The 25,916-nt window shown below is 41.7% G+C and overlaps 1 protein-coding gene across 8 annotated transcripts in view; it reads right to left on the bottom strand.

Moving 5' to 3' along the window:
- Positions 1–1,465: 1,465 nt before the first annotated feature.
- The window catches only part of LOC118504367 (tachykinin-like peptides receptor 86C), a 58,705-nt gene continuing 34,254 nt past the window's right edge, over positions 1,466–25,916 (bottom strand). For 6 of the 8 annotated variants that reach the window (XM_036038769.1, XM_036038768.1, XM_036038767.1 and 3 more), the window contains exons 5-11: positions 25,502–25,636; positions 24,258–24,338; positions 14,839–14,989; positions 6,521–6,717; positions 6,280–6,413; positions 3,667–4,085; positions 1,466–2,414 (exon numbers count right to left, since the gene is read on the bottom strand). In XM_036038769.1, coding sequence (XP_035894662.1) covers positions 3,850–4,085; positions 6,280–6,413; positions 6,521–6,717; positions 14,839–14,989; positions 24,258–24,338; positions 25,502–25,636 — 934 coding nt within the window. In that variant the 3' untranslated portion in view covers positions 1,466–2,414; positions 3,667–3,849. The remainder of the gene's footprint in view (positions 2,415–3,666; positions 4,086–6,279; positions 6,414–6,520; positions 6,718–14,838; positions 14,990–24,257; positions 24,339–25,501; positions 25,637–25,916) is intronic. The other 2 variants (XM_036038765.1, XM_036038764.1) reach the window with 2 other exon arrangements.

Below are 25,916 nucleotides of genomic sequence, written 5' to 3'. Positions count from 1 at the left end.
CACGGACATTGTGTTCCTTATCGGTGGAGATTCGGATCGGAAGAAAGCTTTACCCACGCTGATGAGCTGTGGACCGATATGGACGATTGAGCGCCAGGTTCAATCAGCGCTCATGAATAACATTTTACATGAATGAGGGAGCATTCAACGAGGTAATAGGCTATTACAGAGTAATGAGATTGACAATTGTCTATAAAGTTGTTCTAAGCGATCACGGGACGGTTGTGTATTTGAAAAATTGTTTATGTTGGAATAATACGAGAAAGAGGCACTGGATCGATATAGTGAGTTTGTAAACTTATTTTGTCCTCTCGCTAATGCAGCACGCATCAAGCACGCAGACAAACAGCAATCAAAATGATTGAAAGCTTCAATGGAGACGCCCAGTAGTTTGTACATTCGCTTCCATGAATGTTTTCCGCAGCTAACCAGTGAAGCCTTTGATATTTTGTGTGTAAATAATTTTCGCCTTTCCTATGAAGCAATCTTTCAGTATACGTGCGTATTCTTATGCTTGCCTATACGGTTTGCGAAATCTATATATAGTTTAATATTATAACTCAGTATAATTCGGGGTGCTTCGAGTTGGGTTAATGAATATTCCAAAAGCGAAAGGATGATAAATTTATTCAACCTCTTAAATGGGCTCGATATTTCAACCCAATGACAGCCAGTATCTGTTCGGTTACAGAGAGATCAATAAGTTATCTTCGATCGAAGCTTAAATCAATCAGTCACTAGAGCGTCTTTACGCAGTGCTCGGTAGAGCTAAGTGTTAAAATGAATCGAAGAAAAATCGAACTCTATTCAGTCCCAGAAGCAGGTGGCTCGTACGATTTCCACGCATAAATTATGCAGATGTTTATATTTGTTGTTCCAGTTTCAGTGAACGGTACCAGTTGTAGTCCCGTTTTGAGGTAGCATGCAAATCAAACGGAAGAAAACTATTGACTTTTGAATAAGGACGTTCAGCATACCGAGCATTCCCTAGACACATTTAATTAATGCATAAAAATGTTGTTTTGTTTTTAAAATTCACCTAGATATGGGAGTAGGATAATTGCTCCTCTTATGCAGCACTATGGTCCGGCATGGTTTCAGTTGTTATAGAAAAAAAAGTTGCAGCTTGACATTAATGATTGTTTGAATAAGTATCATGTGTCGTCATTATTCTATGCTATAATGTTCTATAGATGAACACAAGATAAAGAAACTTGGAGGATAAGGAACTCAAAAATGTAAATTGCGAGTAACAAAGAGGTTCTAAACATGTTCAAAATGTATTCAATTGAAAGCTATTGTTAAATTTATAGAAACAGCTATTGAAATTTTACAAAACGTATCGATTGCAAGTTTTATCACTAAACAAGGTATTGAGGAAAAAAAATATGACTTACCAGCATTTTTTCAACTCGATTTAGAGTTTCGGATATTATGTAAAAACAAAGTTAGAAACAGCTTTCAGTTCGTCAAATCACTATGCTTTGTTGTATTGTGTGTTTTTGTTTTGTTTCGTTTTTAACTGACATCTATGTGAGCTTCAAACCATTTTTAACCTAACATTTGTTACAAATTCGTTCAATACGGTTTTGTTCTCTCTCTCTCTCTCTCTCTCTCTCTCTCGCTCTTTTGTACCATCTTCCAATTTACATCCTTTACATTCTAACTGGCTTAACAAACGCCACTGCAGCGCTTTTCTAGGCCTTCTTACTTGCTTCAAACACATAGGCCAGTGAGATCAATAAACCCAACACAAATGAAGCCTGTCCTGCTCTGTGGGACCGGCCCAAGAGAACCGTGCGTCCATGTTTGTACCATCGCTGGTATTTCCTGTTTTCCCTCGTTACATGGTCAAACTAGCTACTGGAACCAGCTCAAGCCAGAAGTCTACTTGTACAATATGGATATCTCTCTAGTAGAAGGTTAGCTCTTTATCAACTACATCACCACCATGCGCTACGCTACAGTAATGGTAATGAAGGTTCGGTCTAGTCATTTGCCTCCGATAAAATTCTCAAGAACACGAGCGATCAACATGATCTAGGCTATAAATAAACTTTGTTTTCAATAATCGTCTCACTTGATAAGTTTTTTTGTGTTGATTTTTGAGTTTCTTATGTCTTATCGCTTACGAGCATTACGAGCAGTACTAACAATACCTGCATCGAACGCTTTTTCTTTACTACGCACCGCGGGCTTAAACTTCATTTTTTACCTAATTTAAAATCCTTCTTTAGAAATACCACTTCATCTCGACTACAACCTCTAAGTGTTCCCAGCCCGAAAGCTTATCATCATCGACCGTTCATTGACTGTTTTCACCGAAATAAGCAAACCAATTGAATGTTTCGCCTGTTCCATCTGTGTCGGTATGTTTGCGCTTCTTGTGCTGCACCAGTTTCTGGAATAAGCCCCTGGGGATTAGAAGAAAAGCATACAGAACGGTTGCAAGTGGTTATACCAGGGGTACATGAGCGTAAACATGTCAAGGATTAGGTAAGGGGTTTTTTGTGGAAAAACGTAGCCCTTCATCTTCAAGGGTTGCTCATAATGAAGAGCAAAGCCCTGTGAGGTGTTTGAAGGTGTCTTTTTGGAAGGGTTTGAAGCAGTAATTGCATTCGGTGTTAATGATTCTAAGTTTTCGACCCGATTTATCTTTTGTGTGTGGCAAGCATGTTTTACTCTACTCTTGAAAGATGAGTGTCAGAATAAGGATCTGAAGAAGTCTATAAAGGTTTGTTTGAATTGTTCTTAAACGATATGAAGTGATAGTGAAGTGAAGCATTATTGAATGCATCTGGTTGATCACATCACCATCATCATAAAAACAAGAAGTGTCATCAGTAGATGAAACTAGTTGGTAAAATGACATGACATTGGATCTAATTTACGTAATCAATTCATAGCAATCAGATTCCCGCTGTGCGAAACGAAGGACATAATAGCTTAGCTATTACAGTCTGCTTATTTTTTGGTAACCCTTGATAGCAATAAAAATCTAAATTCAAAAGCGCTTGAACGGGATAGTTTCAAGCAGGACAAAATTAATGATAAAATAATACTTCAATATTAAGGTACGCAGTGTAGCATTAAGGGTGGCCCGGTAGTAGATGCTAGATGGTAGATCATAGTTCGTAAGTGGTAAATACATACAGACATAGAGCCCTTGTGTGTTATTAGCTCTTTGGCAAATGGATGTTCAAACGACAAGAAATTTCCATTTGTCTACCACCGATTCAGTGGTCAGTTCCAATCATCTTTCGATTGAAGTCCGACAATCACCGGAACTGGCTAGCCAATAAATGGCTCGAGCGTTGCTAATCGTAACGCATGTGAGTGTACGTGCGCGACAAACCATACGGACCATACTGATTCGGGTGGAAAATTGTAATCGGATCGAAAAGTCCTCATCGGCCGGTCCGGTTTGGTTTGTTGAGCCTGGGAACTATGCTACGGTGGATCGTATATCTTTTTTTTTCATTAATTTTCTTCGACGAGGAAATGAAAATTGGTCACGGTGGATAAAATCCGAGGGAAATAAAAGAAACGAATGAACGAACGAATTTATTGGATCAATCAAATCGGTCACCATGCATGGTCAGTAGGTCGAACGAGAAACCATTCCCGCGTGAACACCTCCAAACTGGTGACCGTATGTCAACTTACTCACTTACACTCGTACTGGCAGGAAAAGATCGGTTTGTGTGTGTGTGTGTGGGTGTTTGCGTTGGACCACAAACCGGTCATCCGTCATCTTTTCGGTCACTGGCAAAATCTCGTCTCCCGGATGGTTCGTCGCGGTGGAACGATCGTTTGCCGGTGACCGTGGGCTTAATCGTACTGCGGATGTCAGGAAAATTCGTGACTGTTGGAGGAACTGTGCTGTAGCTCGTTCGAGTTGTGGTTCAGGTGCAGGAAGTTGATGGTCTGCAGTTCGGCTATGTCGGCAACCGGCTGTTTGTCACCGCCACCGTTGGCCGCACTTTCCAGCACGCTCAGATGAGCCGGACGGGCAATGCCAGTACGCATCCGGTACTCTTCCGTGCTCGGTGGCCGCCATCGTACCGATACGGACCGTTGTCGATCTGTGCACCGTGAAATGAAACAGAAAGTACATCGAGTTAAGGACGGCTTTTTCTTAAAGTAACTCGTTTAGTATCAGCGAAGCCCAAATTGAATTGTTAAATTATGAACGACAAATCCCCTATTAAATCTTCACAAATCGATTTCTCGTACCGGACTGGGTGGAGAAAAGGTATTTCCACTGTTAAATATCATTCAACTGGGTCCTTTACGGATCTTCCATAATTCAATGAGAGAAGGCAAAATTGTGACCGATTCATGGTAAACGTTCGTCGGGTTTTGGTTCGATTTTATTTTTTGCCTGTTAAGTAGCTCACTCCTAGGACTTCCTTCACGACCATGAATGGGTGTGTAGGTTTCCCACAAACCATGCCTTTGAAGCGTTTCATTGAACATCGGAACGGTCTTTAAGCAACTTTTTCACCGCCAGCCGACTTGATTAATGATGGAAAGTTGAGACCTAAATTTTTGACTAATATCGATTAGCGGAACCGGATTTCGGGTTTAAGGCAGTGACGGACAAGAAAATTTATTTTAGGTCGATGCCACCCATAAGAAAGAGTGGAAGTGGAAATAAATGCAAAAAAATGAAACGGAAACCACACAAAAGTTGTCAATGGCAAACGATTTTTCTCGAGTTTGTTTGGTGCTTCCGGTTTATTTACTGATAAATGAATGCTTTAATGATTTATGAACGTAAATATGTATCTTTGTTGATTAATCAGTAAAGCATCTGCTAGCCCTGAAGGTACGCGACGCTTTGTTTGAGCGTTTAGTTAAATAACGTTCCTGAGATGCTTTATCATTTTTATTACCGTCGGTTTGAATGTCAAGGAACGCGCCTGGATTGACCGAAAGCAGGCCAATAACATGGAATCGCTCTATTGTGTGTACCGTTGGTGATTAAATATTTATCACTACCTCTTCAGCACCTTCATAAATAATCGTACATAGCAAGCAATTGCAGGTTCTAAAACCGGTAGCTGTTGTTGATGTTTGCCTCCGTATTCAACCTCCCATTCGTCGTTTTACTACATTTACTTCCAAGGAATAGAAAACAAGAAGAATAGAATAAAAAAAGCTTCCAACACAATTCGCCAACACACGGGTGCATTTCCCGTGTAACGTTGAGTAACGCCTTTTCCTGGAAGGTTTGGTTCTTGCGAAGCGAAAGCTAGCGCAGGAAAGGTGGGAATGAAAACCCAATTATATCATCGATTTCGGGCGAAAACTGGACTTATCGACACCAAAAGTTGATGGAAGTAAGCTATCATCAATGGTTGATTGAGAAGTGCCGTGTGTATGCGCAGGTTACCTCTTGTCCGTGAGATTGATTCTAGGGGCGAAGGTTGTTTATCGTAGGAGCACTAGTTCGAAGAAGGAGCCATAAAAAAGTAAATAAAGACATGCAGGGTTAAATGGTTGTCCTGCAATATCAAACCGGTCAAAACACTTTGTCCGGAGGATGTTGGAAAAAAAAGCTGCCGTACCGTTTGGTACCGTTTGGAGCTAGTGATCCCCCAGGAGGTAAGTTTGCTCGTGCTCGTTTGAAAAGTGTCTGACAGGATCGGGAGCACATGTAAAATTCATCGGCCAAACTAAACATACTGTCGGTGACACACGGTGAGTACGTTGCAGGTACAGGTTAAATCGACAGATAGCATGTCCAGCAGCAACGTGGTTAGCTCGTGGCGGATGATATGGGTAAAAATATGACTGGGCTCAGTTTGTTGTCTGTTGTCCTTTCATAAATTTTCCCGTACAAGTTTGTCGGGTCGAAACTTTGTTCTCCTTCCCAAATGGCTTTACAGTTCTCGGTCCATATTTCACCGTATCGTAGCTACTAAAGGCAACCCTAATAACTATCGTTTTAGTGCTAAAAAGACAACCCAGGGGTACGTTATTTCTCACGAATGGCTCATACTCTGTCAAACGCTTACGCCTGCTCTGTTCAATATTCTATCCAGCTATTGGGTCGGGCAAGTCTCGCTGGCATATGCCGTAACGAACCCTTCGAAGGTGTTATTTTTTTATTTCGATTCATGAATTTGCCTGGAATCCGGACGATTTGTAGAGATTTACAGTGAGTCCAAATTTAATTGAATCGAACAGAGACTTTTGCGCCCCCCCCCCCCACCTGGGCAAGACGGGTCCATGGTACTTAAATAAGCCCCGAGCTTTGCGAGAATTACTTACACGACCGGTACCGGCCCAGCTCGGAGTTGGAATTTTTGTTTAACAGCACACCCTGGGGCACGCCGTCCCGCATACGCGAGTTGATGAACTGCAGGCAGCAGAAGCATATGATTTCCTGGAAATACACCCGGAAGCTGGAACAGGCGAACGTTGGTAGAGGGAGATGATGATAAGGAATGGTTAGAATATTTCTGTACACGACAGGTTGAATCTACGCAGCACCGACCCCGCCCGTACCTACCGGCCATTCATCCAGTAGTAGATGATGGGGTTAACCATTGCGTTTGACATGGCGAGCCAGTAGAAGCCCAGATAAAGCTGCTGCACGTAGCTCGACGAAGTCATCTGGTTGTTGTGGTACGCGTACACGAAGAACAGATGATATGGCAACCAGCAGATAGCAAATATCGTCACCACAATTATAAACATTCGTACAACCTGAAAGAAAAGAAAGAAAATGTTCACACGGTTAGGCCGGATGTTTGTGACACGGTGTTCATTAATACCGATGGGGTGAGATGTGAGAAAACAAGGTTCAACTATGACCCCATCGTGAAATCAATTTACCCATAAATTATCGCTAACGGTGCTATGAGTAGCTATAAATTTTTGATTGAAAATTTATTGAAAAATACTTCCGACAGCTTGTTTTCTGTTGTCGGCATAAAGAGCTGTTTTCTGGATTTTCATCTTAACGTTTTTTTTCTCCAGTTTTATGAACCACTCACTTCCCGGAATGTAGCGGACGCTTGACAGTGGACACCAACACATTTCTAATTTTGTACGCTGTCGTTATTGCTCCGACAGCCGCTGTTTGCATGCTAAGCAGCTCGTGGAGACGAATCCCGGATAAGCTACCGATAAGGCGAAAAGCAGGGAAATTGCTGACCCCTGTTCACTGCCTTCCAAAGAATCAGTGACGAGAGGCAGCAGTCTGCACCATTCCTGGAGGATAAAAACTTCATCATATTTCGTCCTCCCGGTTGCTTTTTAGCGTTCAATACGGGTTCCAGGAAGAAAATATACATACAAATAAAACGTGGAAGAATGCAAATTTCACAGCGCCAAACATTAGTGCCGACAGATAGGGGTAGCTGGAAAAGTGAAACGCTCGTTACGCTGCCATAACATTAGCGATGTCTGTGCTTTTGTGTTCGGGCAGCGTATCCCCCAATGGTGGAAAACATCGTGTTCTATGGGCAGCAGAACAAAATTCTTTCCAGTTTTAGGTTGAAAAGCAAGCGAGCGTATTACAATTTTCCGTAGCAAATTGTACCACACGAGGTTGCATTTTAGATTGAGAGTACTTGGGGAGTGAGTTTAATGGGATGTTCTGTGCAGCTAGTGACGCCTCCAAGACGTGAGATGATCCGGAATGTGAAACGCACATGGCATGGTTAAAATAAAGGAAATAGAAACGCAGGTTATGGGGAGGCAATTTTCATACGTAACCCATTAGCATGAACCTTGTTGTGGTTGTGGTGGATGGATAAAGCGAAAAAATGTGGTACGGTGCGCGCTTTGACCTATATTTGGGTAGTCGTACGCTCTACCCGTAGTCTACAGGTTTTTTTGTTCACGTTTTGCATTGTTTAACATACTTCTACAAGCAATTTAAGAGCAGTAACTTGTTTTTCATTATTTTTTAAACAACAAAAGGAGCACCTGGAGTCTGTTATTGTGATTTAAATAAAAAAGAAAATAATTTAGAATTTATTTAGCAAGCAAAACACAAATAATGCATTTCAATTTCTTGTCCATTTTATGTCGTCTACTTTTCGAGTGATTATCACTAACATATTCACAAATTGTTTCATGCGTCTTGCGTAGCAGAATAGTGATATGCACTTTTTATCACTCGCTTTATCACTTCCGCACGTGAAAGATTCCGATAGGAACGTCATGATTATCTCAGGTTTATGGTGGGTGCTAAACAAATCGAGTTGCCGAGCCGGCTCTGAGACATCGTACACTAGGGGACTCTAATTTTGGTACGTGTTCGTCCGCATTCGCATACTGAGCGAAACGAGCGAAAGTTTGTCGTAACACTGTGACTGTACGATCGTATGATATGATTGTCTTACTGGACAAGGAGCATAAAATAGAGCAGTACTCGAGCTACTCGAAATTATTACTTCCTGCAAGTGTCGGAACCTGTGACGCTTGTAACTTTTTCTTTCCCGTCACCGAAATGGATAGCAGGGCAAAGAGATCGTACCGTCGTACCTGTCGCCGGTAGGTTGGCAAGACGGTGCCAAAAGGCTGCCAACATAAAGTTCGAAATGAAGTTCGCTTCTGATACCAGAAACAGCCGGAAGTAAACAACATGACAGAGTTGTTTCGAGACGATGTCTTTCGAGCAAAGTGTCATACCGTTCAGGCAGCGTTTCTTGTTTGTGCTGTGCTGTATTTCGATCGGACCGGATGCTATATTAATTGCAAGGTGGCAATTTTCTCATCCTTCTAGAAGTAGAAGTAAATGGAAGCCTACGGAACTGATTCAGTGAAGCAGAGTTATGTTATGCGTTGTATTGGTTGAGTTTTATTGTCTTGCGTTGAGTTGTTGCAATATTCGAAAAGTTATTCTCTTCTTCTTCCTTGGCACTACAACCTCGAGAGGTCTCGGCCTGCCATTTCTGGCTTTCTGTGGCTTGATTTTATCCGGAGTAAAGTAGTCAGCCTTACGTACGGGGAGGCGGTCTGGGTGGGATTTGAACCACGGTCCTACCGTGTGAAGATCGGCGCCGTTATCGCCTCGGCCACCGGACCGCCCGTCGAAAAGTTACAGGAGCAGAATTTATTAGCTTTTGAGATGATTGAGGTTATGTTTTTATACGATTATTGACTTGGTGAATTTGAAGAAAATGCGTTTTTTGGTTAATTTCGATAATTTTCGTAAGCGAAATTTACTAATACATTTTTTATAATCTGTTGCTGTTCAGTTCAGAAAGGGATGAAACCGTTGCAATGTTCTTTTAATAAAAGAAGACGTTGTCCAAGGAAGTTGGAGAGTTGTGAATTTGATGCAGTCTTAGTAATGCCTTTTGTGTAAGCGTTGTTGAACTATGAACTGAGGAGAGGCTGTACCGGTCACAGTATAACGGAGCAGACGAAAAGACAAATATTTTATGATGCTGCCGTTACAAGTTTCCAAGCCCGAAAATATATTCAACTTGACGGACATATTGTAATGCCTACAAATCGTAAAGGCTTGCGTCATTAGACTTTAACAAGAATCACTTACTATGCAATTGTGAAGAGCCTTAAAAATGTAGCCTTATGATATTCACATAAAATTGCACGTTGACAGCAAGCCCAGGATGAATAGTTCAAGCCATATGAAAGGTAATCGCATTGAAATGATATTTGATCTTAGTGGTTCAGATAAATAAAAGTTTTTTTTACCATATTAATTAATGAACCATATTGATCGTAAGCACAGAGATTATCTGTAAGTTGGTGTTGTATTGTAAACCCTTGAACCACAGCTTCATTCACCTTTCTGCATGAATGTTGATAATTGACTCCTCATCTTCTTAGTGGTTGAGCAATCTTGGTCTTTCTAAGGATAAGGACAAATCTCACTCAACTGCTGGATTTGAGTGAGTCCTTGAAGTCAAAATATTCCCTTGTATCGTTTATACCTTTAGCGTGTAGCTTCTGTGTAAGCAGAATCCCATAATTCCATGACCATACACACTTTTGGTAGCAAACATTTCATACATTGCAGTTTCAAATGGCTCAATTACTGTACAGCCCATTAAGCGGTATTCTCCGTCAGTCCACAACCACAGTGAGCATTAGGAGACGTTAAGAGCGAACGATAATGATTATTATTTCCCTGGTTGTCGGATGCTTGCGGGAAATGTAACTTTGGTCGGCAAAGGATCATTTTGCGAACCTTTCACCCTCGTCGGTAGACGCTTCATTCGGGGCACGTGTTGCCACGACTACAAATCCCTTAAACTGATCCACATCTAGCCCTTTTGGAAGGAAACACTTCACTTCATTAAGTTGCACGGGTGAATCGATAGACGTGCTTTAAGCTTAATCACCTTGTTTATATGGAAAATATGTAACTCATCAATACGAAGAGCTCGTTAGCCGAATTGTTGTCAAAACAGAAATATAGATCGAGTTTTAGACGTATCTTAACCATAGTTATAAAACTTTCCTCACCCGAGAGTAAACCATCGGACAAAATTAGTTCATATAATATGCAGAGCAAATATTAATTACATGCACCTTGTATAAAGGCATTTCCTTCCAACCAGGCGAACAAAAAAAAAAACAGGGGAAGAAAAGATTGACCCACACCCGAGTCATTGAAAAATGGGAAGGCTAACGCACTTGAGCGTCAGAGTAAATGATTAAAAAAGTTTTTAAAACCAAAGTCATTCCATTTTTTTCCGCTGCCATCTACGAACCGGCAGACCGGCCCCGGTCGTGTCCTTTTCGCCCGAGGGCGAAAATCTCTTTGAATACGAAAGGCAACCGCCATTTGTAAGACGAGCCTTGAGTCTCTGTCTTTACTTTACACCTCATGGCTGGCGGGCATATAATGAGAGCGCAGTTTTAAGGATGCGTTGGAAGAAAGGCAAAACAGAAAATTAATTCTAAAAGATTGTTTGTTTCTTTTTCATCTTTTGCCTATACCTTTGTTTTGACATCCAACACAATTTCCGGCCAGTTTTCCTGATCAGCTTTTGGCTTGTTTTTTTTTTTGCTTTCGCCATTCTTACAAACCGCGTGGGAGCGTAACAACAGCTTGATGAGAGACTGTGCAACAATAATTGTCGATATTTTTTCTCCCATTTCTATTTTCAGCAGAGGTGCAACCATTTTGTTTGCCTTTTATTGCAGGGAAAAATAGAGCAAAGCAAGACCTAAACGTGTGTTAAAATTGTCCTCCATTTTAAGTTGTGAATGAAATTCCTAATGAACGTGAATCGAAGGAACACGTTACGTTACGGTGACGAAACTTTGGGCAAGAAACTATTCCATCAACTTTCTAACCCACTAACCACAACTATGTTACGGGCTCACGATCTTGCCGCTCCAAAGTATACATAGCTACTGAAAGGCTTTAAGAAAAGAAACAAACATAAATAGCTCTTTAAACTTTACCTAACATTTTCTGGCAGAAGAATCCATAATGCTGAGAGAAGATCCACAATGCTTGCACAAAGATTCACTCGAATGGCTATTAATAGAAACTTTGAAACAATGTTTCTAATGAACGAAACTCTTACTTACATTCTCCCTCCGAACAATGATTTCTTCAACACTTGCTGGTAAGTTGTGAGTGGCCAGTTTGTGGTTAGGCGAACAATTCAATACCATTCCGATACAACGAGAGTCATCTGCTGGCAAACTTGTTCAAAAATGTGCAAACATCGAAATCGTTTTTGCTGGTCGTGCTTCTCTGCACCATAGTACGATCCTGGAGCGAAAATGCATTCAAGCATCTTCTCTTGCTATGCTCGCCCACCAGACTAATATTTTCACTCATTTTTCACCAAACGCCATCATCATATTTTAACAAGAAAAGCCACTTTGAATGAAACTGATATCAACCTCAGCTGATATTCACGATGACAATTGTGTAGAGCTAGCTGACAAGCTTTGCGACATGGCGACAGCAGGGCATTTGTTGCTAATAAAGCCGGTGCAATGGCGATGCTGATGCACGGTGCTACGAGACTGAATCTTTGAATGTATTAAAGAAAATGATAACTTGATAATGAAAAAATAAGCAGTAGACATTGCATCGAAGCATGCAATGCTTATCTTATTTAATTGGTTAAAATAACTGCATGAGCAATCAGAATGTTTAATGGACTCCTTAATATAATTAAAAGCTAACGATTTGTCGTTGTACTAGTTGATTCTTCAGAAAAGCTGTACATATAATCGAATGCAAAGTTTGATACCTCGAAATTCCGGAAATATATTAGGTTCTCCAACTCCCCAATGCCATCATCATCTTCAACACTAATGGAACCGTTGTTTATTCATTGCAAAACCACCACCACCACCAACAACATTTAATGACACTACCAGCTTCTCAAAAGTCTCATTTCCTAAGAGAAAGATTTTCACGTAAAACCACCGCTCCTTGGGGGCTCGATTGCCTGCCGGCAAACACTTTGTGTCTGCCGGCGTTTGCCCACCTGGCCCACCGTGCTCAAGCACACGTCACACGAATATGATTGAAACAGATAGAGTGTCAATTTGTTTGACGGCCAGCTAACCACTTTGACTCAATGATAATTTATTTATCAAACATGGAGACGAACCGCAACCAAAACTCCTGGTGACAATCGGATCGTTTCAATGTGCCATCCGTTGACCGATAACCGTCAGTCATTTAATTTATCTCACTAAACTCTCCGCTTTGTGTCCACCGTACCCGGATGCTTTGTCGCACCAGATTTAGGGGATTTCGCTTTCACTGATGAAGATTGTCACGTGCCGAAACGTACGGTAAAAGCTTTCGACCGAATGGTCGCCGGTTGGAGCAGAGAGAGCCTACTTTTGCATTTTGCCACTGACCATCGGGAAGCGGGTAATTGATTAGTTCGCGGCCAACCACACGGGTGGGCTCTTCCGAAGGATCAGGAAGGTTTAGTGTAATTTGATTTCGGAAATGAATCACACTCCTGCGGATCGGACACCCCGATGGACGTGTCTCTGTTGGGGAGATGGATCGTTGTGGTTGTGGTGCTGCTGCAGGTATCCAGGTCGGTTCGACGAAATCAGATGCCGCCGTAGATTTAGTGCGAAGTGAAAAATCGATTTCCTTTTGACTTTTCGAACACGGGTCCGATGATGACGATGATGACGCACGATAAAGTGCTGGCAAAGTTTTGTATTGCTGTTCGATACCTGTGCCGGTTCATTTTTCAAGCGATCGTTGCGAAGATATCGTGTACACTTTGCCAGTCATAGTAAATAAACGCTGCCAAGTGCGTGTCGTCATAGTGGTTTGGAAGGGTGTCAGAATTAACTGTGGAATTAGATTTCTTACCAAGAAACATTTGCTTAAACAAGAACCAATTCCAAGTGTTGGTTCCAAACCTTGAAGATTTAAGAAAATGGTGTTCCAGATTTCTCGGAAGTACGCGGGAATATTTTTATGTATCGTGCACGTTATCCACCAACACCGCTACCAGCACCTTCCATAACAAATGTATAATCAATTTAAAACATCATCGTCCATCCTCGATTATCACACTTTTTCTGAGCACAATGTGCCCTTGTTCAGGATTCTATGTCCATCCGAGGCGGTATTAATGGGCCAACCTTGAGGGGGTAGCATTACGGGGTCGCTGTCCCAACCCAATGTAAAAATGAAATTGAAAAAAGAAAAGTAAAATTTAATTTTCATTCAAAGCGTACATCCGGTACGGAGAGCATCCAGCTCGAAATTCTAATCATCCGAAGCTGGCAGGAGGGAAGCAAGAAAACACCCAAGCGAACATATACACAAACACATTGCGCAAAAAGGAAACGAAGAACCGAACCTTTAGGAAATGGCAAAAGAAGCCATAAAAAGCATGAGGCAAAAGTGGTTCAAAATTAAGAATTAAGATTCGTTTCGCAAATAATTTGTATTATGGGGTGCTGGGAGCTCAAACTCTCCCATTATGTTGCGTTCAACACAGCGCAATTCGAACGGTACGAGCTTCAAAGCAAAAAACCGGACGGTAAAACTTTCAGCATGTGCTTTTGGTGCTTGAATGGTGTGTAATGTTCTGACTCGGAATTGAATGCCTCTCCCGTATATTTTCACGTTTTATGTGACCCATATATTGCGCTTCGACCATCGCCAGCTGCCAACGAGTTCAAATATTGATAAAGCACAGAACGTTGCGAGCAAGCTTAAGCGTGTGCGTGGCATTTGTACTAAAGATTATAATTTAAATGTTTTCCCTAAATTAAACAGCTATTACATGGTAAAGGGCAGCCGTTTGCTATTTCCTATAAACGGTCCGTTTAAATACCGGAGAAAGGTCAGCTAACGAGCGTGTTTAAAGTGTTTAGTGTTGCCTTTTGTTCGATTTTTGCTCGCAAAAATTCCTACCAACGGTTGTCATACGCTCCAAAGTGCTTCATGCTCGACCGATCGTGCTGATTGTCATTCCATCGATTCGATACAAATGGTTACTGTTGTTTTTGTTTCGTTTTGATCTTCTAATGGCCCACTTCAGGCAGCGCTGGCATCCATTTTTAATGTGATTCCGTCCGTCAGCGTCAGCAAGAATGTAGCAGTGGTAAACAGGAGGGAAACAGCGCGGGTGCCACTCAGAAGGGGCAATCATCAGGAAATTTTATTATTGAAATGGGTTAAGCAAGAACGGACCAATGCAGAGCAAACAAATAACGACGGCGTACACCGATGTAGTGACAACAACTGGAAAAAATAAATACCGCTATTTTATGTCCAGGAACACGGGTTTCGTCATTCACCGGATGCAAGTATAGATTCCAACCCGTTGAGAAGAAATCGCTCATCTTCGCAACTTCAGCGGCACATGCATACCGCCACTCACTTACCTTTTTTTTCGATTTCATCGACTCGAGCTGCCGTTCGGTGTGTTCGCCAATGGAGCGGCTACCCCAGAGCTCGCGGCCCATCAGCGAGTAGCAGACGATCATGATCAACATCGGTATACCGTAGGTGAGTATCAGGAACACCAGGTTGTAGCTGTCACGTTGAACGGTCGGAGAAAGCGTGGAGAAAAGAAAAAAGATTGAAGAAGAAAACAACAGTGTGAGCAAAACCGAGAACGAAAGTGCCGTCGGACTAGCTAATTGAGTTATTGTCCAGAAGCACCGGCTTAATTGAAAATCCTGCGCTACCGGGAAGCACGGTAGCAACCACCATTGAGCAAAGGGGCCATATGTAAGCTAAGCATGAAACAGCGGATGGAGCATAGCAAAAAAGGAGAAGAATGCACATGTCGTATGAGTATGTGCTTACGGACGAAAAAAGGAAAAAGAAATCGTACCATCCCCCTGTTTCGGTATGTGTCCGACAACGGACACAACATCGACGTTCCCATCTTCTTCGGGAGCAGATTATTGAGTTAGTGAGCGAGCTATGGGAAGGGGTGAGACTTCAGTAATGAACGCTATTACTATTCCCTGCATCCACCGTGTCCATCGGTTAGGGAAACGAATGATTCGGCGAAAAGTAAATTAATGTCTTTTGCGATGGTTCCTAGCAAAATGTAATAATCCCATCAGAATGGATGACGTTTTAACGTGCGAATTAGAAGCATTGATTACAACGCTCCGCTTTACGATAAGGACCCGCACTGTACGATAAGAAGATTCATTATTTAATCGTTTAAAAAATGGCCCCAACGATGGTCACCACTCATCACGAAAGGAGCTGTAGAACGTTTTCTGCTACCAAAGAAACAAAATCGTTCAGCATAATTAAAACGTCACCCGAGTCGGCCACCTTCATCGAAAAGTGACACTTAATAATCTGACCGCTTAAATACAGCGTCCTCCTCCAGCTGGCCATTATTTTCCGTGCCACAAGAAACTTCCATTCGAAGCTATGCGCTTTCGCTCAGTTTCAATTAGTGCAGTTTGCCATTGTTCCAAAAACCTGAAGCGCAGCGGTGCCGGTGGTGAGTTTCCACCGGCAGCGGCAGCGTGTTGGTTTTGCAATTAGTGTTGCAGCTTCTTATTAGGAAATTATTCCATTTTGCCTAACTTTGGTGGGAGAGGGGTGAGGTAAGGTGCGGTAAGGTGAGCCGGAAGTGAGTCAAAAGTTACCAAGTAGCTATTAATTTGCATGGCACCAGTTTGCGCTGGCAAAGGACGGTGTAAGTGAGCCAGCGAACGAACGATGCCGCCCGTCTCGGGCTTGGTTTTTTGGTGGGATTTTGTTTGCTCTTTCTTAAGAAAGATTGATATCGTCGGGATGGAAATAATGGGGCTGCTCGGGTTGCAACGTAACTAGCTACAAGGTGCACCTTTTGTACAACGTGGAAAATTGACTCTTTCATGTTTGTGTAAGCTTTAACAAATATATTGTGTTTGTGTTACCTCCCTGCAAAAGCCCATTGAAGCGCAATCGATCGATTTGCTTAAAATTGGCCTTCTGCAGAACGAAATATAACCACCCAACGGTTCCCGTTTCATAGCTTACGTACGATAGAAAAAAAATGCATCGGGCGCATAGAATATTTCAAACACAAAAAAAAGAAACATCCCAAAAACAAGATGGAATCTCTCTCTCTCTCGACCTATCAAGCAACAGAGAACAAAGAACACTTGTTTGATCTTTTCTCGTCCCAATCAAAGACAATATCCTCCGGAAATTTGTACCGAACGTTGATGAAGAGGCAAAAGTTGTTTGGTTTAGCGGAAAAAACGGTCACCGGATGATAAACGTTCATTATGGTGCTGCCAAAGTTGTGATGTAAATCGTACTGTTTGACATCGGACACGATGGAGGAACAGATACGGCGGTAAACAGTTGTTATGCAATGTTTGTTTTGTTTATTTTTAAGTTTGCGATTTGAATGGGCAAAGTAACGCCTTTTCCATTCTAAATTCAACTGCAATCTGATAAAATCAGTCATAGTGTTTACCCATTTATCTTTCAGGCTAGCATACATTTTTACCCTTAAAAACGAAGTGACACGTACATCATTCGCTTTATGCAAATACTCTTCTGCTTTAATGAAAGCTCGCCATTTAAACAAATCTTAATTAAGGGTTCTATCAGCGTTCGTGACCGGCTGCTGGAACTGCTCGCCGAGTTAGGTAAGCTATTTAATAGGTCCACAATCGCTCCCGCTACCAATGGCAACAGATCCTGTTGGCGGGAAGTTTGGTTCGAAAACGTAAGCCTCAACCTCAAAACTTTGCGCCGAAGACGGCAGACTGCTGTTGAGCGTGTTCAAGTGTTTCTTCGGCATCCCAAGAATTGGTTCTTTATTTTTGGAACTAAACACTTTTTCGGTGCCAAGGTCTCCAGCCTCAAGTTCCGTTCCGAAATATCAACAGCTTCTGCTTCATTGATAAATGAACAAGATGAGTGGAAGTAGTGGCCGCTGCTTCGCCCACGCAAAAGCATTGATTCAATTTACTCGCTATTTCGTCGAGCCCCTAATCAGCTTTCGGCGAATGGTTTACTAATGAATTATTATTAACCCGCGATGGGTGATGAAGGGGTAAAAATGTGCCTTTCAATAATTTTTTTTTTGGGGATATTCCTCGGTAAGGTGCTGTAGTGGATCATTTTATTATTATCTCATGTGTAGATGCACATACAATGGTGATATTGTTGTGCTTTTTTATTTGTCCTAAGTTGTATGTTCTTTACGTTGAGGTTTATTTTTGGGGAATCCTAAGTAGTTTCTAATGTCCGAGTTAATTATAATTGCAAGTTACAATTGTTATGATGTTATGCTGATTTTCAGGCTTCCATGGCATGATTAAAATTTTGTTTTATGTTTTGTATTATTATGTGAATGGCTTTACTGTTATGGAATTATAGAGCGTTTAACATATGCACTAGGATAGATTGAGCCACCACTAACTTTATTAGTGTCGACCATAATAAAAAAAAACTGAAGTTGAAACTCAGCAGTATTCATTTGAAAGTGTCTGGATCAAAATGTAGCTTCCTGTTGCATTGATTTCCCTCACATCATAGGATAAGGTTATAGGTCAGTAAATAATGTTGTACATAAACCCACAGTCGATACGTAGGAGACGTAATCCTACCGCCCAACTTTCGAATTTTCTCATCAATAGCACACTCTTGAAAGAGAGGGCGTAGTGATGTTACGTAGTGAGTATACGGAAGAATCGGAAAATAAAAATGTTGTAAACAAATTCACAACCCACACGACCGTCCCACGCGATGCAGAACAAATGCTAAGGGAACAAAATAAATGTGGTTCTTTAGCCTATAGTCAAACAAAAAATTATGGCGTTTAAAAATTAAAACATTTTGTTAATTCTTATGGGCTCTAGGGGTTTTAAGTTTCCTTTATTAAGTTTATTAGCTACACATTGAAAACTTTACAATCTTTATTCTCTTGAGAGGACTATGTTTTAGTGCTGTTCTTGATGACTTTAAGTGGAAAGCTATCATGTATTATCAAAAGGCTTCAAACAGTTGTTTCTGCTGCTGTTGCGATCGGTACTTACTAGGCAATCTGTACTTACTTATCACACTGGATTTGCTCCTATGAGTAATTAAAACTCCTATGAATAAGTTTTTGGTACCTCGGTTTTTTCCTTATTTGCAAGTCATACGTTCCATGCACCAATATATAGCTATTCCTGTTTTAAGATTTGCTACTATCTAGGATATGTCTAGTGCTCAGTACTAACAATGGAAAAATGGAAATGTCGGTTTATGTGCGACAGATGGTATCACATGTTTCGATATAAAGATAGACCACTGCGGTATATTCGTCTTTAAGGGGGGCTGGATGAAGGAGCACTCTGCTCTTGTGACGATTTTTTTCAGTATGAGTGATGCATTTTCCAGCGTAATAATTCCATGGATTCAAGGAAATGTCTGTTTCGAGCTGTGCCATAATTGAAAACCACAGATGTTAAACAGATGATGATGTTAAAAAAAACTCAGGATTCCAGGTGTTGGCTGGTTTCGTTTCAAGCCAAAATTGATTTCCCTGATATTTTAAACATGAAACCCTTGAAATATTTCATCCACGTTCGGTGAACGGTCACAAAATGTCACAAATAATACCGTCCGCATACCTTCGTTGTATTTATTTTAAAACCAACCAACTCATAGCACCGCTCAACAAGCTACGAGTGTTGGGACAATACGTTTCCGCCATTCATTTGTGCTGAGATCCAAGAAGAATAATTGGCCATCCGTTCAGGCAGCTCATCACCTTCACCCATCAGTCCGGGTGAACAATGCGATGGAAAACTTTGGAACCGGTGTAAAGTTTGCTAACTCACGGCCAATCCTCCCGCCCCGACGTCAAGAACTTTTGCGGTGAGCACGTTCTGCGGCAAGGAAAATAGCGCTGGTTAACCGCATACTTTGCCGCGTAGGCATCCAACCACTACACGAGCCTCCTATGACCAACCGGCCGACCGAGCTGTAGGGTCCCTTGTTCGTTCGTTGGTGTTCACTGGCTGGATGGGACCAGAAACTGAATAATGGTCGAGTTTTAGAGGCTTTGTTTTTGGCGCCCAGAACGTTACCGGCGTAAAAATAAAGCCGTGCGACGGGTAACACAATTTAAATTTTCGTTGATTGCATTCAAAAGTCCGAACTTTGCGGTGTTACTTGGACGTTGAACTGATTTGTTTCGTAGTTTTTGTTCTTCACTTCTCCAAATGCAAGCCCGCGAGAACAAGGAACACCGAAACTTCTCCGGATGTGTTGTCAGTTTAGCTTTGTTGGATGATCAGCTCACAAATAGATTATCTGTCATAATATGTTGGCACCACAGTGCGCCAACGTGCAAAGGAGGAGCATAATTTGAAACGAATCCATGTTGTGAACCATCATGGCGCACGGAATGAAGCTGTCACGGTGCTAGCGTGTGATTGATGCCGTCGATACGTTGTGCTTGTTTGGGATTTTATTTTCCATTTAACCACCTTTAACCATGGAAAGGAGGGATGGCACACACAGTCGTATAATGAGTTCCCGCTTCATACGTTTTCGTAATGGCTTCAGCTTTCATCCATCCCGTTATACATCTCGAGCGTGAAATGAAAGAAGGAACGTTTGGTCATTGTTTGTCGATTTCCTTCCGGTCGATCGACGCATCGATTTGGGAACGTTATTCTCGAACTCGAACAATGAACAATCAACACCCGTAAGAAGCATGAAATGAAAAGCAAACCAACAGGTCTTTAAACCTGTTTTCCCAAACGAACCTTTCGTGCATGGGGCGCGATGAACCTTGTGTGCTTTAAGGGTAGCTACTATTTTATGATGTATCATTTTTCTTCGTAAAAAACAGGTCACAGATTCCGTTCGGCGGGTTTCATTATTTCTCACATTCCGTTCGTTCCGGTCGATGGGCTATTGTATGGATAATGTTGTTTCATATTTCGAGGCTTCTTTCCGATGACCCGAGCGAAATGTATTTATTTCACCACGCTACCATCAGATATGTATATTTTTCCGCCTCTGACCCAGGAGAACGGGTAGACGAAATATCACTTTTTAATATGGAAATGTGTCACAAAAAATATTGACAAACAGGGATTTAGATATGTGAGACGATAAAACGGTCACCCCCGATTCGAGGATCGATTCGAGGACAGGATGTCCCGATAAAGGCGATGTTTGAATATAGGCATAAAAATGTATCAAGATAATTTTTAATAGGACCGATGCAAACTTTTCCTTCTGCCCCAGCTGTCGTTAATTTTCATGAAAGCTTTTTCGGTCCTACAGAGCAGTACGGTGTTTGGTTGTTGTTTGTATCTTATTTTCTATTCGCCTGTGTCACAGCTACGATAGCCTTGACTGGAGCAGGCGCTACTGCTTCCTTCACCATGGTCGTCAACCAACGATCTTTACTCCGATGGAATGTGGCTCAAATCTGGGCCCGAGTTCAATGCCAAATTCGTCCGAAATTGAGTTTCGTGACGGTATTAACGAAACTCAAATAACATTACAACACGCAGCAAATAATGTGTCTGTGGTGGTGACGGCCAACTGTGAATAGCGGGCGGTAGGCAAGATGCTGTGACGAACAACACGGGTCTGCTTATTCAATTATCCACCCGGATCATGTGCACTGATGTTGCGCGGAATGATTTCAACACAATCGGAGCCGGGGAGAAAAAAACCGGTTGATATTGACATGCGGTCAAAGAGTTACTAGCAAAGTTGGACGCGAGCGAATCTGTTTTGTGATTATTTTGTCGGCATTTGTTTTCCGCACATACGGCAGGGACAACGGAAGAACAAATCATCCCGACCACAGTTGGCATCGTCACACAGGCTGAAGTCTTACGGAGAATTGTTTCTAGCTCGCTTGACGCACTTACATTTGTTTACCTTAACAATATGGTGCTCAGTGGCTGGGTGAACCGATGAGCATCCACTGGGAATGGTACCACATTTTCCAGGTTCACCGAAACAGACGACCCGGCATCCACTAGTTCGCTCTGTGTGTGCTCATATTATGGCCAATGTTATGAGCATAATTGAATTATGCCGAGAGTTTTAGGCTGTGTTCTGAAGGGATTATGACGTAATTGTGAATTCATTAGCTCATCCGGCTGCCACGTGTCGGAGGTGTTTGCCCGTAGCGACGTGAGCATGCTTTGTCATTCGCATAAAAGATTCCGCCAAACTTTGTACTATGCTGCCGAGTTGGTGATGCGGCCACGAGCCACCAGGCATGGTTCACACTTAATGGGAGAGCTTTGCTCAGGCTTACGTGGTTTAATTCGGGCGTTCGGGATTCAAACCGCACCGTTCGAAGCAGGTTATATGTAGTGGGGCAACTCACACTCTACTGTGCGCAAGTTTTACGTAGAAAACTTTACACGTCGAAGCATTTACAACTTGTTTGATTAGTAGTAAAGTAATCGTACAGATTGTTCAATAGATAGCGCTGCTGGGTGATCACACTATTATGGTTGCATCTGTTCACACCATCAACTTAAAGTGCAGTCCACAATGCTCGGACAGACTATCCAAAACGATTTAACTTTTTTTTGAGAAATATTTTTATGTGAAACAGTCTTGACAAGCTATTGATCAGATGCGTCATTGTCAACCATCCAATTTTTTATTTAAAAAGATATAAAATCTTTCAACTTATAGAGGAGAGTTGAATTCGTCATTCAAACAATACGCTGCATTCGTCACCGGAACATTAAGAAAACATTATCCTGCTTCCATAATCACCAAATATTTAAAAATAAGTGAATAATTTCACCACAAAGCCCATAAACCAAGCATTTAATGAAATTTAGTATCTTTGATTTTCTCAGAAAATGTTAAACTTTCATCAAACAACGCATTGGTTTGGCTTAGAATTTGTCTTCCTCCCCAGAGACAGGCGGTGGTTGGAAATGAAATAAAAACTTCCCAGCCGAACACCGAACGAATGCAGGAAAAGAAATCCCTTAGAGGGAAGCTTTTCAGTTGTTGTGTTTTTTTGTCTGGCTAGCCCTTATCCGGCGCTGCTCAGTATTCTCGTTCCATCACACCCAATACAAAATGGAGCAGTTCGTCAACATTTCGGGCGTTAAACTGTTTCTTTCATTCCATCAACCACCCGACGGTGGATCAAGTTTCTTCTACTACTGCTACCGTTCCGTGAAAGGTTTCTGGCGAATATTCTTTTGGGCCATTTTTTAGCATTTAACAACTTTTACCTCAGCCCGCATAGCTTCTGACAGTCGGTAATTTATTTTGCAAACTCACAGTCTCCAGGGACCGATGGGTATAGTTTGTGTTCGTGCGAGCGTATATTTACCACCATCAGGATCATGGGCGATCGATGTGAAGGAAAGGGGAATGGGAATGGGACGCGTACGGACGGAATCCCTTGCCATGGATGGTACTCCATTCCATTCTCGGCAGGAAACTTTTCGCTCTCCTGAATGCTACCTAACCACGAGAATGTTTCGTGCCTCAAATATAGGATTTCCGTTTTTTTTTACTTCTCGTCGCAACTTCCCGCCACTGTGCTTACGGGGAGGGAAATTCAATTATTAACATTCGAAGGATTTACTCGCCAAACCACCTTCCAACCAACAATGGCATTCGAAACGCGTCCAAATCACGATGTATTCATTTCTTTTCGCCAACGCCAACTGCGTGCCATCATTTTGAGCCATTCCAGTTCCGCGCCAAGAATGGGAGTTGGTGAGTGGTCAGCGGTCATATTGTCATGCCCTGTGTCCTCTCTGCGTTCGGTCGCAGCATCGTGTTCGGCTGGCTGGCACCCTCACTCAAGGTTCTTGTGGCAGCATCTCACTGTATCGATGTGACCCAACACGGACACCGACGCGTTTGTTATTCGAGTGGAAAAAATATGTTTCGGGCATCATATTTTAAACTACGGCTGACCTGCTGCACTGCTGGCTGACATATGCTGTGCTCGTTCGGCTCGTTTGCGACATTTTTGACGTGCCTTTTCAGTGAATAAATTTGTTTATCATTTGGTGTTCGTGTCCAGCGAACGGTGAAGCGACCGAGGGTGAAGTTTGCACAAAAAAGGAATAGGAAGCAATTGGAAGAAACAATAAGTCTCACTTGAATTGGAACTATTTAAGCTTGTTTAGCTTAAAGGTTTTCCAAATATTGGAGATTTATGTTTTGCACGCTTATTAATTTTTCATTGCTTGGCATCAACTCAAAATATTGATTAACATCGTGCTGGCAAGGGGGTTTTCGATCTTTATTCTGTGAACAGTCAAAACAAATTGAAAAACAATCACAAACAATTCTAAGAACGAAGACTGAGCTTGAGATTATCGATTATAGCGACAAACTTCGTTAACCAGATACAAGACATGGTGCTCCGGTTATACGGAAGGCCCATACTGTGTCTAGGTCCTTCCAACAGCAACAAAAAAAGCGTTAACCAAACTGTTTATGTTTCATTTTTCCACCCCAATACGCCCAATGAGTGTGCCGTGACCACTCGCTGCCCCGGTATGCAGATTTGCTGTCAAATGCTGTGATGTTAGGCAGAAACAAAACAGTGTGCCGCCGCACAAGTTTCCGGTCACCCAAAATGTGTTTCGGAAGTTCGGTTGCTAAAACATGTCACCGGGCATTTGGGAGAAACCGGGTGATACAAAATTTGTGCTGACGCAAATCAGAACTGTTACATCCGCCTTATCGGTGGTGAAAATGTATGAAATTCGTGTTTTAAAAATAAACACTGGATTGACGTGTCGGACGTATGATAGTGTAATGGAATCGTACATTCCGGGAGCTAGTCTTGGCTGGCTGTTGTGGGAATACTTACATGTAATCTGCCATGGATGTAGGATATCGTCCGTCCGGCCACAGCATGTAGCATACGGTTCGCGTTTTGCCATTATTATATCTTATGATAAAACAAATAAATATGAAAGAAGAGAAAATGGATATTAAAATATTAGAGAAGTTTTATTGTGAAGTAAATTCATGAAGAGTTGAATAACATGTCTCGCCCAACTCATAAACTTTACGCTTATGAAATCAGGATATCCCGTAGAACAAGGACGTTTTTGCAGAATTTATTTGTTTCGTCCAGAGACTTTTTGGCGATATCTTCCAAATTGCTGGTGTCGTTCTCAGATTTGTTAACGAGTTAACGTATTATATAATTCTTCCCAGGATTTTTTGAAGGGTTTCCAGTTATTTTTATTTTTTCCACAGCTTTATTTATCGCTTCCCAACTATTGTTGAATTTGTTTTAATAAGTTTTTATTAGTTTTCTTTTCTTAGTATCAAATACAAACTTCTGAAGGAAAAGAAAAGTTATGCCATGGTGAGTTTAAAGGAGAAGAATTGTTTTTTAATTATTTAGAAATATTTTTTCCACCTCTTCTTCAATTTCTTGAAAAATACTTTGTTAAAATCAATAACATTTGTAAAATTACAAAAAAAAAACTGTGAAAAGAATACAATAATATGTAAGGACCGCCTAAAACCATGAGAAAGCATTAAAATTTTAGGGATTTTCTTTTAGCGTCTTGTTTTCATGGTGAAATTCATTTGGTATTAGATCATTCATTAAATTTTTCATACTGTTGCATTATCCCTTCATCATCTTATTAAATATAGCATCATTAAAAGAAGTTTAAACGTTCAAAATTTACAACAATACAGAAAGGTTTTTGCATAAATTTATATATTCATAGAGTGTTGATATATTGTTCTTGAGCAAAACCAGATTTATCGATATCGAAAGGCTTAAGGAAAATCACAATTAAACTACAATTAAATTGCACAACCGAAACTAATTCATGGCGGCACTTTCGTTTGTGCTGCGCTAGCTTTGTATAATTTAATTCAACTTCAGCATAGCAAACTATCGAGTTTCATCTCTGCAGCTAGCATCGAACTGTGTCCTTTTCAATTTGATTTGATCCCTTGCCGGTTACTCGGTGCAGCCCTTTATCTTTTCACTCGCTCTCTCTTTCTCTCTCTCTCTCTTCTCTCTCTCTCTCTCTATCACTCGTTTTATGTGGCTGTCTGCTCCACACCTTGCTCGTTAAAACTTACCGCTTCGTCATCACAGTCGAGTACATCAGGCACGGTGCCGCCAGGACACAGCTCAACGCCCAGATGATTAAAAGAAAGATCCGGGCCTTCTTCCTTGACGTCCGGTGACGCAACGGATGCACTATCGCAATATACCTTAGATTGAGTAGGATGCAAAGCAAGCAGGATGTAGTCGATGGAGAAGAAGGAGGAGAAGGGTAAGGGGGATTTAGAAACGGAGCGGCAGAGGGTGGACGAAAAAAAGATAAGAAGAAAAGAGCCATGAGATGGGATAACATTGTGCCAAGCCGGAATGCGATTCTTTGAAGACATCTGCCAACCTTCGTCCCACGGTTGCATGGTTTAGCATTACGCAACGCTGGCAAGGCGTTGACTGGCGATCCCGTTTCCGGCATCCCATTTATAATCGAAAACA

This window comes from Anopheles stephensi, chromosome 2 (genome assembly GCF_013141755.1).
Source record: "Anopheles stephensi strain Indian chromosome 2, UCI_ANSTEP_V1.0, whole genome shotgun sequence".
Taxonomy (NCBI): domain Eukaryota; kingdom Metazoa; phylum Arthropoda; class Insecta; order Diptera; family Culicidae; genus Anopheles; species Anopheles stephensi.
The sequence above is the reverse complement of the archived record's forward strand: the minus strand, read 5'-3'. Positions and strand labels throughout refer to the sequence as shown.